The sequence below is a fragment of the Athene cunicularia genome (assembly GCF_003259725.1).
Source record: "Athene cunicularia isolate RWA chromosome 2 unlocalized genomic scaffold, athCun1 chr2_part1, whole genome shotgun sequence".
In the NCBI taxonomy this organism is placed as follows: Eukaryota; Metazoa; Chordata; class Aves; order Strigiformes; family Strigidae; genus Athene; species Athene cunicularia.
Window position 1 is genome coordinate 130,992,705 of NW_020799095.1, and position 17,022 is coordinate 131,009,726.

General features: G+C 36.9%; 1 protein-coding gene across 2 annotated transcripts in view; it reads left to right on the forward strand.

Annotated features, from left to right (window-relative positions):
* The first annotated feature begins 16 nt into the window (after positions 1-16).
* Positions 17-17,022, forward strand: part of SPAG1 (sperm associated antigen 1) — a 43,855-nt gene continuing 26,849 nt past the window's right edge. The window contains exons 1-9 of one of the 2 annotated variants that reach the window (XM_026842519.1): positions 17-152; positions 1,391-1,532; positions 2,119-2,278; positions 2,619-2,744; positions 7,343-7,410; positions 9,485-9,603; positions 10,103-10,208; positions 14,665-14,795; positions 15,441-15,547. In XM_026842519.1, the coding sequence (XP_026698320.1) occupies positions 1,393-1,532; positions 2,119-2,278; positions 2,619-2,744; positions 7,343-7,410; positions 9,485-9,603; positions 10,103-10,208; positions 14,665-14,795; positions 15,441-15,547 (957 nt within the window). In that variant the 5' untranslated portion in view covers positions 17-152; positions 1,391-1,392. Of the gene's footprint in view, positions 153-1,390; positions 1,533-2,118; positions 2,279-2,618; positions 2,745-7,342; positions 7,411-9,484; positions 9,604-10,102; positions 10,209-14,664; positions 14,796-15,440; positions 15,548-17,022 lie in introns of those variants that run through there. The other variant, XM_026842520.1, reaches the window with a different exon arrangement.

Sequence of the window (17,022 nt, forward strand, 5' to 3'; positions counted from 1 at the left end):
CCGGCGTCCCCGCGGCGCTGCCGCTCGCCCGAGCGCGTCCCTGCGCGCAGCCGGCCGCCATGTTGTACATAGCAACAGTTGCTAGTCACGGGCTGGCCGCGCTGCCCCCGGCTCCGGCTGTGGTGTGAGGGGCCTTTGGTGTCGGTTTGAAGGTAAATTCGTGACTCCGGGGGATGAAAGCCGTTTTGTCGGTGGCCGCGGAGCCGGGCACGGTGCTGCGGGGAGCTGCCCGGAGGAGCGGGGCGGAGCGGAGCGCGTTTGGCTGCGGCGGTGTCCTGGTTACCGCGTTGCCTGAGGGCGACTCTGGGCCCGCGAGGGAACTCTGCCTCTAACATTCATCGAAATACTGAAACGGGAGAAAACGTGCAGTTTTGTGATGAGTACCCCTCCTGATTTTTACTCATTATTTCCTGTATTTATCTGTCTCTCCATACATGTTGTTTCTTTTCCTGTTAAATTCTTGGGGTAGAATTCTATCTTAATGCAATACCTAATTATTACCTGTTACTATTTAAGTGATACTATATTCTAAACATTTTTGTGTAACTACAAATTAATATGTGTAATTACGACATTAGAACACAGTTATTTCAACTAGGTTTGTATCTATACATAGATATTACCACATACCAGCTAGCTGCCCTTATCATACATGTGAAAATAACTGATCACTTTAAGCACTATATAACATGAGGTAAAAAAAAAAAAAATGCACCATAGAGCTTGGAATCAAAATAGAAGAAGATGCAGATAAGCAGATCAAAGGTACAGGGAGACAGGAAGTGTCCAGTTTGAACACCTTACTTCATCCATTACAGGCTTACTGGAAAAGATTCAGATTAGTATAGTAATAAAATCAGAGGCCCAGAAAATGCAGATACTGAGGAAAGACAAACAGCTGGATTTATTTTGGCTACAGAGAACGCAAAGGTTATCGTTCCATTAGATACAGAAAGTTGGTTAACATCTTCCATCTACAAAAGTAGAGGGTCCTGCACCATGTTCTCCTTCATGCCCACCACAATTGCTTAAAATGGGTAGTACGATATTGTGTTGAAAGAGAAATAGAGAATCTGGTAGGCAAAATTTGGCAATTTTTCTTTAAGCAGTCTTTCTGACTTGTTCTGACTTGCAGAAGCAGTAGAGTTGTACATATTCTTTTTCCAAAATATATCTCGTATATAACCATACTTCTGTCAGTAAACCTCCATCAAGAATCGTTTGTGTGATCAGGTCTTCAACTTTGAAATTTTTCTTTTGTGGCAATAAGTTTGCTTGCATAATAGAGTAGTACTTCAGAGCATGAGCAGGGTTACTCCTTATATTAGCATTGCTTCAAAATACAACTGAGTGCTACAGAATCACTACATATTTTCTTTTTAATATTTAGTTATGGGTGATGAGTCAGTACCATTTTTGCTGGACCAAGGAACTACTAAAACATACCAAATACCTATTGGTCATCTAGACTACAAGTTCATTGAAAAATGCACAGATGTTAAACACCTGGAAAAGATTCTCAGGGTATTAAGGTAAACATATTTTCCTACTTTCTTTACTAACTATATTCCTGTTCTGTAAAATTAGAAGGAACCTGTACCTAAATACTATATTTGTCTTGAACCTCTTTGTGACTTTCTAATTTAAAAATTAAAAGGTGAAGTTAAACTAGTCATGTTAAAAGTATCCAAATGGTAACGCTAGAAATGCAGGTCCTGTTTTAACTGTCCGAAAGGTCTGAGTAACTCATTGTCAGGTTCTTCTCAAATGGCTGCTGCTGGATTTTGGTTCTGTTGTGAAGCCATCTTGCCTGTTTGTGGTAATTTTGGATGCCATGCATGTTTTAACTTTTGCTGGAAATTACACGAGCATTTTTTTATGAGTACTGTGATTATAATTTGAACTGTGTATGAGTATCCATTGGAAAATGGTTGAAGATTAACTCACTGGAATTTTCTGAATAAAATGTTATTAGGTGATAGTAGAAATCAGTTGTAACAGGAAAAATAGTCCTCTGCAGTCATTGTAGTGACTACTCAGAGAGGCTACACATGGAGAGAAATACGAAGGAAACAGTGCAGTTCTTTTTTGTCACTTTCATGTCGTTGCATTTTAAAGGTCTGGTGAAGAAGGATGTTATCCTGAACTTACATTGTTTTGTGAAAAGCGAATAGAGCATTTAGATCCAAGGAGCAGAGCTCTGAGAAAAGATAAGCCTGCAGCCACAGCTTCTGATTTCACAGCTGAAGAATGGGAAACAATTAATAGCGAGCTGATGGTACAGTATAACTCTTAATTTATAATGATCAGTAATATAATCACTTTGATGTATCAGTCTTCCTCTTCTTGTGCCTAAATAGAATGTAATTATTTAATTGAGGAAATGATAGAAGGATTATGTTGAGGGGCTTAAAATTATTTTCTTGAATTAATGTCGCTGAATCTTTAATGCCCAGTTTAACTCTTTGTTGATTACTTTTTACTTAAAAAGCACAACTTTTTTATTAATTGCTTTTCCCCATGAAGAGTGGTGCATTATAAGTATAGTTGTTAGGGTCATTGTAGACTATGAAGTATATGTACTCTACTGCAAGGTACAGATATTTATTGATTTTCAGAGCTGGGTGACAGAAATGAATGAAGATGATGAGAAACCACAGTTACTGAGAGCAGACACGTTGCATGAAAGACAGGATAACTTGCCCCCTGTTCGTTGTTCCAGCACCTGTCTTCCTGCTAATCAGGTATCTCTAGTTTTCTAATGTATGTTAATTATATATCTCTATAAAAATGGGAATTTTTATATGTACAAACTTTTAGTCATTGAGCCTTTATTACTATATTTATTTTATTAACCAGAAAATAAAAACCTTTAAGTTCCCTTGCAAGAGATCAATGCTTAAACAAAAGTACCTCCTTAGTACTAGCATGTGCTTTGTAATATTTTAATTCTGATCAAGAATTCACTTCTGAAGTAAATCTCCATAAACACCCTTTTATATTCTTTGTTTCACATTTCAAAGTGGTATTTCAGCATATGAACTAGGTTTCTTTTGGATAAAATTATGCCAGGAGATTTTCTCCAGCTGCTAGCAGGCTTTTGTTCCATGAGACCAGACAGGAGCTAGTACAAAATAAATACCCTGAAACACATACAGTGTGGATGTTGGACCATCTCCACCAGCTGTTTCACTCTATAGACACTTCTGTATTGGGTTGCACTGATGTATGTGTAGCTTTTGATTCCCCTTATCTCATATCTTCATTTGGTATTCCAGCTTCAGCCATAAAGCATACTTAACAAATCTTCAGAACTACAAAATAAACATTAACATTTTTCCCTAGGTATTAGTTTCCTCATGGTTTGGTGGCAGGTTTTTTTTTTTTCATTTATCTGCCTGAAACCTGTTTTGTCTGTGACCAGCTTTTCTTGCTAATACTAAATGCAGTGCTATTGGAGGGTCTGGCAGAAAAGTAGGTGTGGGACAGGATTTTTTTGAATTGTCCGATGTTATCTTGGATGGTTTCAGTCTGATTCCCACTATTTTCTTTAGAATTCTGGAACACTTACAACAAATTCACTGAAGGATTTTTCTTTTGAAAGTTTCAATTTGAGAAATGTTATGAAAGGATACGTCATGTGATATTTCTTACTAATTGTTAATTATTCCAATAAAATTTGTCAAATTATGTATTAGTAAATGCCTGATTTGTGTTCCTGTGTTATCAGAAACTACCGTTTACTGTCTATTGGTACTTAGACATCAGACCAAGACATGTGGGATAACTAGGCACTCACCATTATGTGGTATACAAAGAGCCTGGGAATTCCAATGTAATGCTTTATAAGTGGTCAGTATTGAGACTAAGGTGTGCTTTTGTTTTGGTTTGTTTTGTGTTGTGTTTTTTTTTATTAATCTGTCCTCTTTCACATTTTGCCATGTATGTTCCTCTTGACTACCCTATTTTGCCAAGATGAAGAGTGCCACTGTAACTTTACTCATTTATGTCCTGTATAAGTGTTTCCTGGAACAGAAAATGGTAAATAAAATATCATGTGAACTCAGTGAATCCAGATTAGAATGTAAGCATAAAATGGTGGAAAATAGCTTGAAATCTAGGATACACAGTTTTACTGAAGAGGATGTGTTCTCCATTGAAAGACAAAATATTTATTCACCTTTTTTTCCCCTACTTTAAACCATGCAAAAGTCTTCAGGTCAAGTTTTTATCACTTTTGTTCTTCATACAAAGTTTAGGTGTTAGCACTGTTACCCAGGAAACCTAGATACAGCCTTATTTGTGGTATATGATTTCCATTCCTTTTATTTAAGCAGATAGCCTCTGAAGTAATTATAACCTGTCCTGGAAGAGAGAAGGGAGGCCTGAAATTGAGTTTTAGCATTCATTTTTATTATGTAGCAGTGCAGTTATATCACTACTAGATCACCACTGAATAAAAAAGAAGCCGTTTCTATAGTATACACTAAATTTATACCTGTAATACAAAATATTTTCTTAAAAATTATTAATATAATTAATCAGGTTTTATTTCTTTTCTTTCTTGCTGATAAATCTTACTATTTTTAAACTTTTTTTACTAGTAAGTTAGGACTGTAATTATTTTTTACACTGGCATCACATAATTTTGTCATGTGGTATCAAGTATAAAGCTGCCACAATAAATTTCTCTGATAGAAAGAAATCCACAAGCCCTTCCATAATTTTATGTTGTTATTTGATTAGAGTCTGTTCATCTGATCTGATGCATGAAAAGTTAAGTATTTTCAGTTAAGCCAATTCTGGAAATCCTTATTGACCCTAAACCAGTGGATTGCACCAATAGGTACAAGTTTGGTAAATAGAAGCATCCTCTTGTGTCTGTAACCACATTTTCTTGTTGATACTATACGTAGGTACAGTTTCAATTCACTACTAATAGCTTATAACTTTATATGGTATCTTCTTCTTATTGATGTGAAGTCATGGGGAAGATTTTCAAAAAATGTATAGAAAAGAGTGAATTTTATGCCGTATTTCCCTCTAACACAGTATGGAAGTTTGTCTTACACCCCTGTTTTTCTTTCACACTGACCAGGACTGTGAGCAAAATAAGAGGACTGGAGACACAGCTTAAATTTTTTCTGTTCACATTGCTTAATTATTATTTTTGCTGCCTCACTTTTTCAGGACAGAACTAAAGCATGGGTTTAAAGATACTCACTTGCAAAAGACTGTATTGATGGTATTTCAGTAGACTTAGGTTCCTTTGCCAAACAGTTTCCTAATGCTATTCCAGAAATTTCTGTCCTCAGATGCCACCTACAGTCCAGGGCATGTAACATGCATTCCAAATTCTGTGTTATAAAAATGCAGTGATCATAATCTATAGATCCTTCCTATTATTTTGGATACTCAGAACTAAAAAATAATACTGGTTAGCTGACACAGAATAGCAATAGTAATGTCTTAGGCATCGTGCAGGGTCCAGAGGAGAGCCAAGTCCAAATTCTGTGTCATGTGAACTGAAGCCAGTACGTGCTTTAATCATTGGTCCAGAAATTGTTCACTGGGCTTCAAACCCTGTGGGATCCATGCATTGTGAATTCTGGCAAGAAAAATGTCAAGGGCAGAGATTTTTATTTTGTTTTAGTTCCAGAGCATGCGAACATACTTTTTTCATGAAAGCCTCTTGGATGAGATGTTCTGAAATATTACTGAGAAATTCCTGACTCTGCTGGAGCTGCAACTTGGTTACAATGGTCTCAAGACCTAGAATTTTAAAAATTGTGTACGTTTGAGTCAACACTTCTGCCTTATTCTTAAAAGGACACACCACAGTTCTCTCCCTAAATTAAAGTTGCGTTAGTGTAAATACGAGTTTTCTTCTGAGAGTTTCACAATTTTTGTGCTCATTAAGTTAAGGATTTCTGGTTTGAGAAAAAGATTTAGTATTTATTAAATTAGTAAGTTTGTGATATATACCAGGATGCATAAATAATGATAGCTCATGTTTCAGGAAGCCATATTTAGGAGTTACCTCCTCCAAACATGTGCTGATCATTAAATGTATTTGTCATTTTGTCTAGCTTCTTGAAAGACTAAGAACATTAAGAGTAATTCTGAAGTTATGTACTATGAAAGTTTGTGTAACCTAACATTATAGATAGAAATGTTTACAGGAAGGGCCACATTTGCATTATGTAAATGGCAGTGTTTACATCCAACTGCAGAAGTATTTCCTTGTTACAGTGTCACCACTGGTAAATCTAGTTTAAGAGGTTGCTGCTTGTTTCTTTGGTCCAGTTTATCACATATTCAGTTGAACTGATACAGATATTTAGGGATTGTACTGTAATCTCAATCAGATTGTTTGTTTGAACCCAGATAACTGTAAATCTGCAACTCCAGAAACAATTGCATTTGCCTAACTCAGTGAATGATGGATTACAAGGTAAGAGGAGGGCTAAATGGCCAGGACAGAGTAGATGGGAAGATTTTGAACTGGCTGTTCTACTGTGGAATACCTGTTTGGAACCACACCTTGCTATTAAGTATTGTTGAAGTCAACAAGCAGGGAGGGCCCTATCAGAAATACAGTCTCATGACAGGGGTAGTAGAGATGCCAAAGGTGCCAGCTATGGAAACAGGTTCCATTAGTGTAAGGAGATGGGTTGTGATACAAGTCAGTAGAATCTGTTTCAGGAAGGTCCTAAAGATAAATTTTAGGCAAGGCAAATTCAGTGATGGAGCCTGTCTAAAACCTAGAATGAGTGTAAATAATTTTGGTAATTACCTTGAATGGAGTGTGAAATAGTCAAAAGAAGTCCAGATGCTATTTTGAAGTATTTCTAAGTTTGGTGTGAGGGTTCCGGGGACTGTGAGAATCTGTGCATTGCATTCTCTTGGGAATGGCAAGCCTAAATTTGAGGTTACTGATTCAGTCTCAGTGTCAAGCACCTTACCACGAGGCTGCGCTTTCCCAAGACTGAGTTCTCCCTTGCTGTGTTGAAAGAATGTTTGGAAGATGGCAGCACAAGATGCAAATTAGGAAGGGCAGTCTCCTGTCTGAAAGTTTTATTCAGTGCCTCTGCAACATTTAACAGAGCAGTGGAGAGAAAGTGGGAGACGGAAGAGCTCCTCGGATTATAACAATATGTGAAATACATGAAGATTTTCTTTAAAGCAAGATGAATTAAGTTTTCAAGGTGATGCTGAGATTAGTCATGAATAGTGTTAGTTACTAGGAATATGTATTGCAGAAACAAAACAAAACAAAACAAAAAGGCTGTGAATTTCCACTTTAAAAAATTGTCTTACAGGCTGGCTGTTTCTCTTTCAGAACAAAAAATTACTAAACAAACACAGCAACAAGAAAAACATACCACGGGATTACAGTGAATGGGACAAGTATGTTAAATCCTTTATATTTAAGTTTTTATTAAATTTTATTTGTTTAATAATGGAAAACAGTTGTTGTTTTTTAAAGTATTTTCCAGAAACATAGTATTAAGGTCAACATTTCAGGGAATTATAACACTTTGGTGAAACGGGTTTTTCATAATAAATGTTCTGTTAAAATGCAAATGATGTATTGTGGTGCTAACAGCTGAGAGCAAGTTAGTCTATACTTTTGTACAAGCTGCATGAAATATAGCAATTCAGAAAATATAAATAAAAAGTGGTTTTGTTTCAGATTTCATTTTTCCTTTCAACATCTGACATATAAAGTCTATGAAGGTACATAAAAGTAATGAATTACAATTAGATTAATTTATCAGTTTTTGAAAGCGCTTCTAGGGTTATTTACCATGAGTCTTCTGTGTACCTAAAGCCACAATTCTAAATTAAAAACAAAACTGATGAATCCTTATTCTTGCACTGAGCCCTGCTGACCTCACTCTTGAGGCAGGTGCATCAGTTTGCTCAGATGCAATTACACATAATCAGAGGTTTACACAGTCAGTGACTGACTTCTAGAGTGGATGGAGCCCTTATACAAAGACATTCCCTGCATCATGTAATGGTGGCATATTACCCTCCCAAGCTGTCTGACAGTTTGATGCCCCCAACTGTTGAACATGAAGGGGGAAATGCATATACTTCTCTGTTTATGGTAGCAGCTTCTCTCTAGCTCCTGATACCTGGAATATGATGCTCTAGAATCAGAGTGAGGAGGCACAAGTTTCCAGTGCAATAGATGAGGAGCTAAATCTAGAGACTCTGGTGTTTGGGTAATGAAACTCTTAATGTTTCACTCTATCCCCAAACCCCTACAAAAACTCTGTCTGCGTAAGATGCTGTTCTTACAAACAGCTTGCCTGTCAGTTATTTTCATGCATGTATTTTTTTCAGAAATTGAAGCCTTCCTGCTCAAACGTGGACAAACAAAAGAGGTTATCAAAATAACTTCCATAAAATTTTTTTCTTTCATCCTGCTTTTCACTGTATCCATTAAACCAATCATTTGGGGATTTTGTTTTAAGTGCTTTAGCATGCTGATAATACTACAGTTTCTGAATTTTCCCATATAATTTATTTATTTTGCATTATTTGAGTATACTGAAACAGAAGTTGTTTGAAAGAAATTTTCTGGTTTGAGGCATATGGTGCTCTTAAAACATTTTGAGGATTATTTCAAAACCTTCAAATAATTGTTTAGGCAATTTCTGAATAAGATGTTTTACTTCATGTTTTAGAAACACTTTGAAATGTGGTTAATTTATAATGAAAAGGTGAAAGTACACTAGCAAAAGATCAGAATAAAAATGGGGAACAATTAGTCTTACCTGAAAAGGTTTGGAATTGGATAGATTTTCAAAATTGTGTCTCTATTCAAGATAGAAATTATCATATTGTCATTATTGTGGAAAGCAAAGGCTATTTCTCATTGAGTCCTCCACAGAAAAGCAGTGAGTGTAGTGTTTCTAGATAGTATAGGAATTGGTTATTACTCTGTTTGTTTTATAGGACTATGGCAGCAATATTTATTTGATATAAATTCCTAAACATTGTTTTCAAAAGCAGATTCAGAGTAGCCTTGGTTTTTCTGAGACTATTTTGAAGTCTCTTTTGTGTTTACCATATTAATTGCTTTGAAGCAGTTTCTTGGGTGTTTTGGCAAAGGTTAATAGAGATATTTGATAGGGCTGGGATTGAGCCTGATGATACTGTTTCTTAAAATTTACCTGTCTTTTTTGAGGAGATGGCAAGGAGGTGAGGCAGACATTTTTCTTGGTTTGATTTTAACCGGGAGGGAGGAAGAACAGGGAAGGTAATGTATAAGCAGGAGAAGCACACCAAAAAAAACCACAAGGAAAGGAGATAAGACTAAACATCTTTTTCCTAACTAGTCAGGGATAATTGAACACAGCCTTTATCTCTATTTTCCTTTGGTTTATAAAGGAAACATTGTATGCCTTTTTATTAGTAGAGGAGTCTTGCTGTGCACCACTATTGAATTCATTATTTTTATTAATTTAAGGTTCGATGTGGAAAAGGAGTGTTCTAAAATTGACGAAGGCTGTGGAGAAAGTAACTCAAAAGCAAGATTCTTTAGTAGGCCAAGTCTACCTATAATCGAAAAGAATATAGACACAACTGGTAATGTCCTAGAAAACTATAATTTTTCTTTAATTGTAATACTGTGTTGTAGAGTGTGAATACAAATTGAAGAAGCATATTACAGAGTTAGAAATGTCTTTATCCATTTTTCAGTCCCTAGAAATGACAAAAGTTGTTAGCAGGTCAGCTGAGCTGGAAGCCATATTTGAAAAAAATCTAGTCTTGGTGTTAATAATCAATTAAAATATTTATGTTGTGTTTAGACTGAGAGTGCTAGGTAAAGAAGTAAAGCATACTTCTGCTGTTATAAACCAGTGATAGAGGTTAGCCAACCATTTTCATCTTGCACTCTGAATTGTATGCCTATCAGAAGAATTTAGGTTTTTATTATAGAAAATAAAATACAGATCTGTCTTTTAGTAAGCCATGTTCTTTTAAAATATACACATTATGATATTCAAAGTATTTTAGCTGACAGTGTTTTGATAGCATCTGTGCAAGTTGTTAGTTGTTTTTATGTATAAATATTTTTTTCTAGGCATGACAAAGAAAGAGAAGATTTTTATTGCTACTCGTGAAAAAGAAAAGGGCAATGAAGCCTTTGCCACTGGCGATTATGTGGAAGCAGTGACATACTACACTCGGTGAGCAAATGCTATTGTGTTCTTTTATTTTAATGACTGTCACTTGTTAATATTATTTTTAGAGCAATAATTAAAGCAACTTCTTACTGAAGCAACCAATAACAATTAGATTATTTTCAAAAGGGCAAAAAGATTTTACGGAAGAATATCTTAAGCACCGTTGCATCCTGATACTAATTTTTATTTATCAGGAAGAGAAGTGGATAAACAGTGATGGGATGCAATCTGCAGGTGTCACAAACTTCTTCAGATTTTTAAAACCATTGAGATTCGTGGGCATGTTTACAAAAATAAAAGGATAAGCAGTATGTTGATAAATTAATTACAAATTCTAATTAATCATATTGGTAGAATTGTCTTAATTGTTAATAAGTAAAATGGATTTGATAACCTCTTCCTAGGAGAAAGAAGAATCACTGTGTAGAGCTTCATCATAACTGTAATTAGTAGCAATAGTATATAAAAAAGTATATAAACACAGGATTAAAAACAATGAGACAGTAATAGGTTGCTTGCCTTATTTAGTGCTCAGTGGACTACATTCAGGCTTTGCCTTTATTTATATAAATAGAGGTTGTCACTACAAGACCTCTGTTGTATTTGTTTTAAAAGTAGAAAAGTTCAAGGTGAGTGGAATTGAGCATGACAGGAAGAACAAGATAGTGTTTCAGTTAAGGTATTTGAATGCTACCTTGGCAGAACTAGATTTTTTTCTCTACCTTTTTCACAGTATTCAAACATGATGCCATTTATACAAACCAGAATCTTCACATGAGACCAACATTTGTTTCTCATTTGCAGATGCCCATCTCGAGACGTTAGAAGTCTGACTTGCAAAAGTGCTGACTGCTCACACATTAAACTGATGTTAAAGGAAACTCAATTTTGTGTTCAACTCCATGCTTTGAAATGATAAGGACTTTAAAAAATCATAAAGTCTAGAAGTGTCAAAGTTGTCAGAAATTGAGACCATGTGGGAATCTTGGGATATTAATGACAAGGGTAAACTGAGGGTAATGATATGGCACTACTGTGAGATAATTCATGGGCTATGCTATTATAGTGTCGTATCTTAAAAACAAACTTATGAGGGAGTTAATGTGTTTGTGGTCAGTGCAGACAAGTACAGAGAAAATAATGAATAGGAATAAATTGTGTGCAACAATATTAAAATAAATATTGAACAGTTTTAGGAAGCACTATTCATACTGTCACTGAAGGAGGCAGGGTTTTGTAGAACAGCTTATGAAAATTTACCTGGAGATTGGTTTTGTATATATGTGCACAAAGATATTGATATTCATAGTGCATAGACTGTTTTAAACGAAGGCATTTGATGTGTATTTTTTTGTTCTTGTCTTGCAGCCTTAACATCTTTCTTGATCTTATATTCATGAGTGTGAATATAAAAACCATCCATAGCTGTATTTCACATATAATAAATAAATTTAAAAGCCATAATATAAACCCCAAGTATTTTCTCTGCTTTTGAGGCATACATAAGGTATTAATTAGTAAGAATGGGCAGAATCCTTCCTGTTGGAGAATCTTTCCATATTTGACCCCCATGGGGCATTGTACACCTGAAATATATGATATTGACCCTGCATGCTGGTCTAACTGGGCACTTTTCTAATACTGTCCGAAAATTCCTATTTTCTTACATTTAGAAATATTTAAATAAAATATATTTTGAAGTGAATTGATAATAGTTTGAAGGGGTTATTTCTGTATGGCTAAAATGGAAAAAGAGTTTCATGTAAAAATAAGCAGGGTAGAGTTATTCATTCTGTTTGTCTTGTAATGAGGCCTGCTATTCTAAGATGAACGTTGAGAGTACTTTCTATTCTATAAAAAACAAACCCCTCTCATTTCTAAGGACATGGACATCCTCAGACATAATTCTGTTGTGCTGATGTGATTCTAAAATAAATGGATCTTGCATATTTTTCTGCATACCTCTAGTGAAATCATTCTGCTTATTAATTCCAGTTACACTGTAGAATCATAGAATAATTTAGGTTGGAAGCAACCTCTGAATGATATTTTGGGCAAATTGCCTTTCAAAGCAGAGTCAAGTTATATGAGGTTACTCAGGCTTTTGTTCAATTAAGTTTTTATTACCTCCAAGGATGGAGATTTCACAACCCCTCTGGGCAGCGTGCTGGAGTGTTTAACTGCCCTTATAGTAAATTTCTTTTCCTAAAATGTCATCGGAAATTGCATTTTTTCAACTTGTGTCTGTTGCTTTTTGTCCTATCAGTGCGCACTTCTGAGAAGGATGTGGCTCTGTCTTCTCCATACCTTCCCATTAAGTAATTGAAAACAGCTACCAGACCTCCCCTGAGCCTTTGATTCTGGCTGAACAAACCTAGTTATCTCTGACTCTCCTCATAAGTATTGCATGTACTTCAGTCCCCTAACTGTCCTTGTGACATGCTGGACTCACTCCTGTCTGTTGGTGCCTTTTGTGCACAGGAGATCCCCAGACTGAACACAGGTAGTTTGCTTGTTGTCTCACAGGTGCTGAAGAGAGGGAGAGAATCACTTCTGTCAACCTCCTGGCTATGGTCTTGCTAATATGGCCTAGCATGCAGTATGCCTTCTTTGCCTTGAGAGCACACTGTTAACCCCTGTTCGATTTGTTGTCCACCAGAGCCCTCAGGTCCTTTCCTGTAAAGCTGCTTTCTACCTTGTTGGAACCCAGACTGTGCTGTTGCTGGAGTCATTCTCTTTCAGGTGCAGGATTTTGTGCTTGCCTTTTTTTGAACTTCGTGAGAAGTCTTCCAGCTCATCTGTTAAGGTCCCTTTGACTGGAGTTCTGCTGTCCAGTGTATTACTGACTGTTCCCCCACAGCTTTGTATCACTGACAAACTTCCTGGGGGTTCTATTCCATCTTATACCCCCCCAATAAAGATGTTAAAAAGTATTGATCCCAAAGGGAAGCCACTAGTAACTGGTCACCAGTTGGACTTTGTATGGCTCAATTCTTTGAGCCCAGCAGTCCAGTTAATTTTCTGTCTGCCTTATTGTCCACTTCCATAGTCCAAGTTTTACCTGTTTGGCTATAAGAATACAATGGGAGATCACGTCAAAGGCTTTGCTCTGTCCTTCCCATCCCATCCCATCCCATCCCATCCCATCCCAACTCACACTTTCACAACTAATTCTTGACTGTGAGTAACAATTCCAGCAGAGTATTCCCTCTTGTCAGTTTGTTCTGTCAAGAAGTTGTCTTCAATATGCTCCAGAAATTTCATAGATTTCTTGTGCCTTGTCACTTTACCCTTCCAGCAGATACCAGGGTGGTTCAGGTCCTCTGTGGGAAGCAAAGCCTGTAATTGTGAAGCTTCCTGTAGTTGCCTGAAGAAGACTTCATCTGCTTGCTCTTCTTCATCAGGCAGTCTGAAGCAGGTGCTTACCATGATGTCACCATGTCAATCTGACCTCTTATTCTTACCCATCAGCTCTCTTGGCTGACGTGTCAGTCTCTTGCCTGTTCATGACAAACTTTGCCTGTTCCAAGACAAATCTTCACACATTTAATCACTGCATAGACTAGAACACATCACCTCCTCCTCACCTTCCTAGTCTTTCTAAAGAGCCTGCATACCTCTACCACAGCACTCTAGCCACACAGATTATCTCACCATATCTCTGTTTTCCTACTGACATCATAGCTGCACAGACCTTTTATTCTTCTTTTCTGTTTCAAATGCTTTGTGCATTTGTGCACAAACGCTTGAGATTGTCCTGCAGCCATGCTTTTTTCACAAGGAAAATATGAATCTCTTCTAGTATGCTGTCCCCCCAGCACTTCCCTATTGCCCCCTCTTCCCAATGAACACAGTTCAGTCCTCCTTGCTAGGTTAGTAAGGGTGTTGACGAAGATGCTCTTGCACCATTTTGTCATATGCATCCCAGTTGTCCTTATTGCTGAGATGATCTTGTTGTTATAGAGGTTAAAGCCCTGCCTACAATACCAGCCATGCAGCCAGACATTGACCTGGACAATTAGTCCACTGCTACCTCACTATTTCCTTTTTACAAGCAAGATCAAAGAGAAGCCCATGGGCCCCCTTCATGTTCTTCATCATAACCTCCCGAGCTCTGTAGTTACTCTTGATACTCTCAAAGGTTTTGTTTGGCAGTTTCTTTTGAGTCTACATGAATGTCAGCAAGGGTTTATTTGACAGATGAGTCATGGCACCATGGCATCTTCTCTGCAACATCTCAGATCAAAGCCCTTCAAGAAACAGACCTCTGAAAATGGTAAATCTGGTTGGTGGATGGTTGCCTCCAGTCTCACAGGAGGGAGTTTCTAACCACCATTGCGGTTGGAGTATCAGTATTAATATTGTTATAATACTCTTTTCAGCTTCCAATAGTGAAGTGTTTCTACATTCAGGTTTTTCTAACTATGAGCCTACCATGGTAAATATTCCCTTTTTTCAGGAGTATATCAGTAATACCCACTCCAGCTGCATATAATAACAGAGCTCAGGCAGAAATTAAACTTCAGGACTGGGAGAGTGCTTTGCAGGATTGTGAGAAGGTACTAGGTATGGAACCTGCCAACGTAAAAGGTAAAGTAGAACATAAACTTGCCTTTCTATGTATTATTTTATTTCTGGCAAATAAAATTGTCCATATCCACTCATGTTGTTAGTTGGCTTAACTGAGCTTTAGATCAGGTCCAAGAATGAATAAGGAAACAGAGTAGCTCTGCAAGGTAACTTTAACAGTATTGTCCAGATCAAGGAAGTTTTATGCAATTCATCCCATTGATCTGTAATGTGTATTCTTATGCAGTAGCATGCAGCTAACTCTTGTGTTTCATATGATTGTAAGCCCTCTTGTATTCATGCAGTGCATTGTTTCCATAATACCCACACTAAAGTATGTATTACTTTAAAAGCAACATGAAAACAATCGAAGTTGCTGATTTAATCCTTTCTGAGGTTAAGGGCTTGACCTAACTATATTATCTATATTTGCATGGAAGGAGGGGAAAAATATGAAAAAATGGTTCACAATTAATGATCACAGTCTCAAAAGGTGTCATGTGAAATTGCATCTTTAAAAGACAACTCATTACTAATACAGAGTCATTACGAAGTAAATGCAGAATCTTAAAAACTGCTTTACTCTTAGTAAGTCTAGAAAAAACAGTGTAGTTCTATCTGCTTTATGCTTTAAATACATAAATAATACACTTTGTTCCTTTGTAGCTCTGATGCGCCGTGCCACTGTACACAATCAGCTGCAGAATTACCAGACCGCTGTAGAGGATCTGAACAAAGTATTATGTGTTGAACCAGAAAATGCTATAGCTAAGGTAAAGATAAATGGGTTGAATATGACTAGAAAGAGGCTGTATGCAGCTGTAGCATGAAGTGAGTACAGTTAATATACTTTGATTTGAATATGAGTTTTGAGGACACAATTGATCTACTGTGCCAGTGATCAGTTTCCCAAGACCACATAGGTGCCAGTGGTGGAAATTAGGTACTTGAATGTGACCAGATCTTCTGTTCACTACTTAATTGTGAGAACCTGTAGGCATTCAAGTCTTTTCTATTAACATAATTTAGGTGTCTAAAATTTTGCTGCTGAACATACTTACAGTATTAGTGTCTTAGCTGATGAAAGTTATTTGGAAATCTCTTGCAGAATGGGGATAGTTCTATTTAAGTTTGGCACAACAATTCACAAGAAAAATTCAAAAGAGGTGCCAAGCTTTTATTGTTGTAGTGGTAAAATTAACCCAAAAGGAGAGGACCTGGGTTCACTCATCACTTCAGCTTGATTCATTTCTCACCTTCCAGCTAGAATGAAAAAACTGTCATACTTTCTGATTAATCTAGACCCTTTTTAGCCAATTTTGGATCTAAGAAGGCTGCATGTTTTCTTTGGAGACTCAAGGTCAGGGTGTGGTCCATTACTACTATTACTTCAGATATTTAGGAGAGGATTGGTTTGGATCCTTTCATAGGTATCTTAGGGGTGGTTTGTGGGTTAGAACCTAGTCCTTGCATTTGGACTCTGTGTTTCCTGAGAATCATCAGTGCTAGGCTGTTGTGATATTAAACTGGTCTTTGTTAATTAGGAGTCCATCATACTGCTACTCTATCAGTTTTTTTTATGTAGGACTTCTGCATGCTATGCAATTGCCTCATCACCTGAATTTCATTCAGCTCTTGTTATTGTCACATTTTGAGCTGCTAGCAGCTTGCTGATTGCTACTACTTCCGTAGAGTTATTTGATCTAGATACTGATTGCACCAGTGAGAGAGGTCAAGCCTGTTATGTCAAATTCACCAAATACAGGATTCATCTCTTTTAAGATGTTCTTGGAGCTGAATTCCTGTCCAGAGTAGTTCTTAAATTTCGCATCAACCAAGGAATCAACCTGCTAGCTTTCCCCCCCCCCGCCCCTTTCTTTCTTTTTAAACATCTAGCTGTGGGTTTGAGTTCTAAAAGAGCTTTGGGGTTTTTTTTGCTGTTTACAAGGACGAACCACTAAATAGCTTGTGAGTCTGTATATACGTAAGATACTCATTTTGAGTACACTCTTCCTCTAAATACATTAGTAGCTTTGCTGAGCAATGCCGCTGTAGCTGAGAGCAGATGTCTATGCTTTGTCCTTATCTGAGCCAGCTATTATGCCTTGGCTGAGACATCCAGAAGTGACCAATGCTTGGCATAGCATTTTTGAGCTGCAGATTCCTTGGAGGATCCTCAAAACCCTCTTGAGCTAAATATGAAAGTATGGAACACATGCAGAGTGAATGTTTATGTGCAGGGTCACTA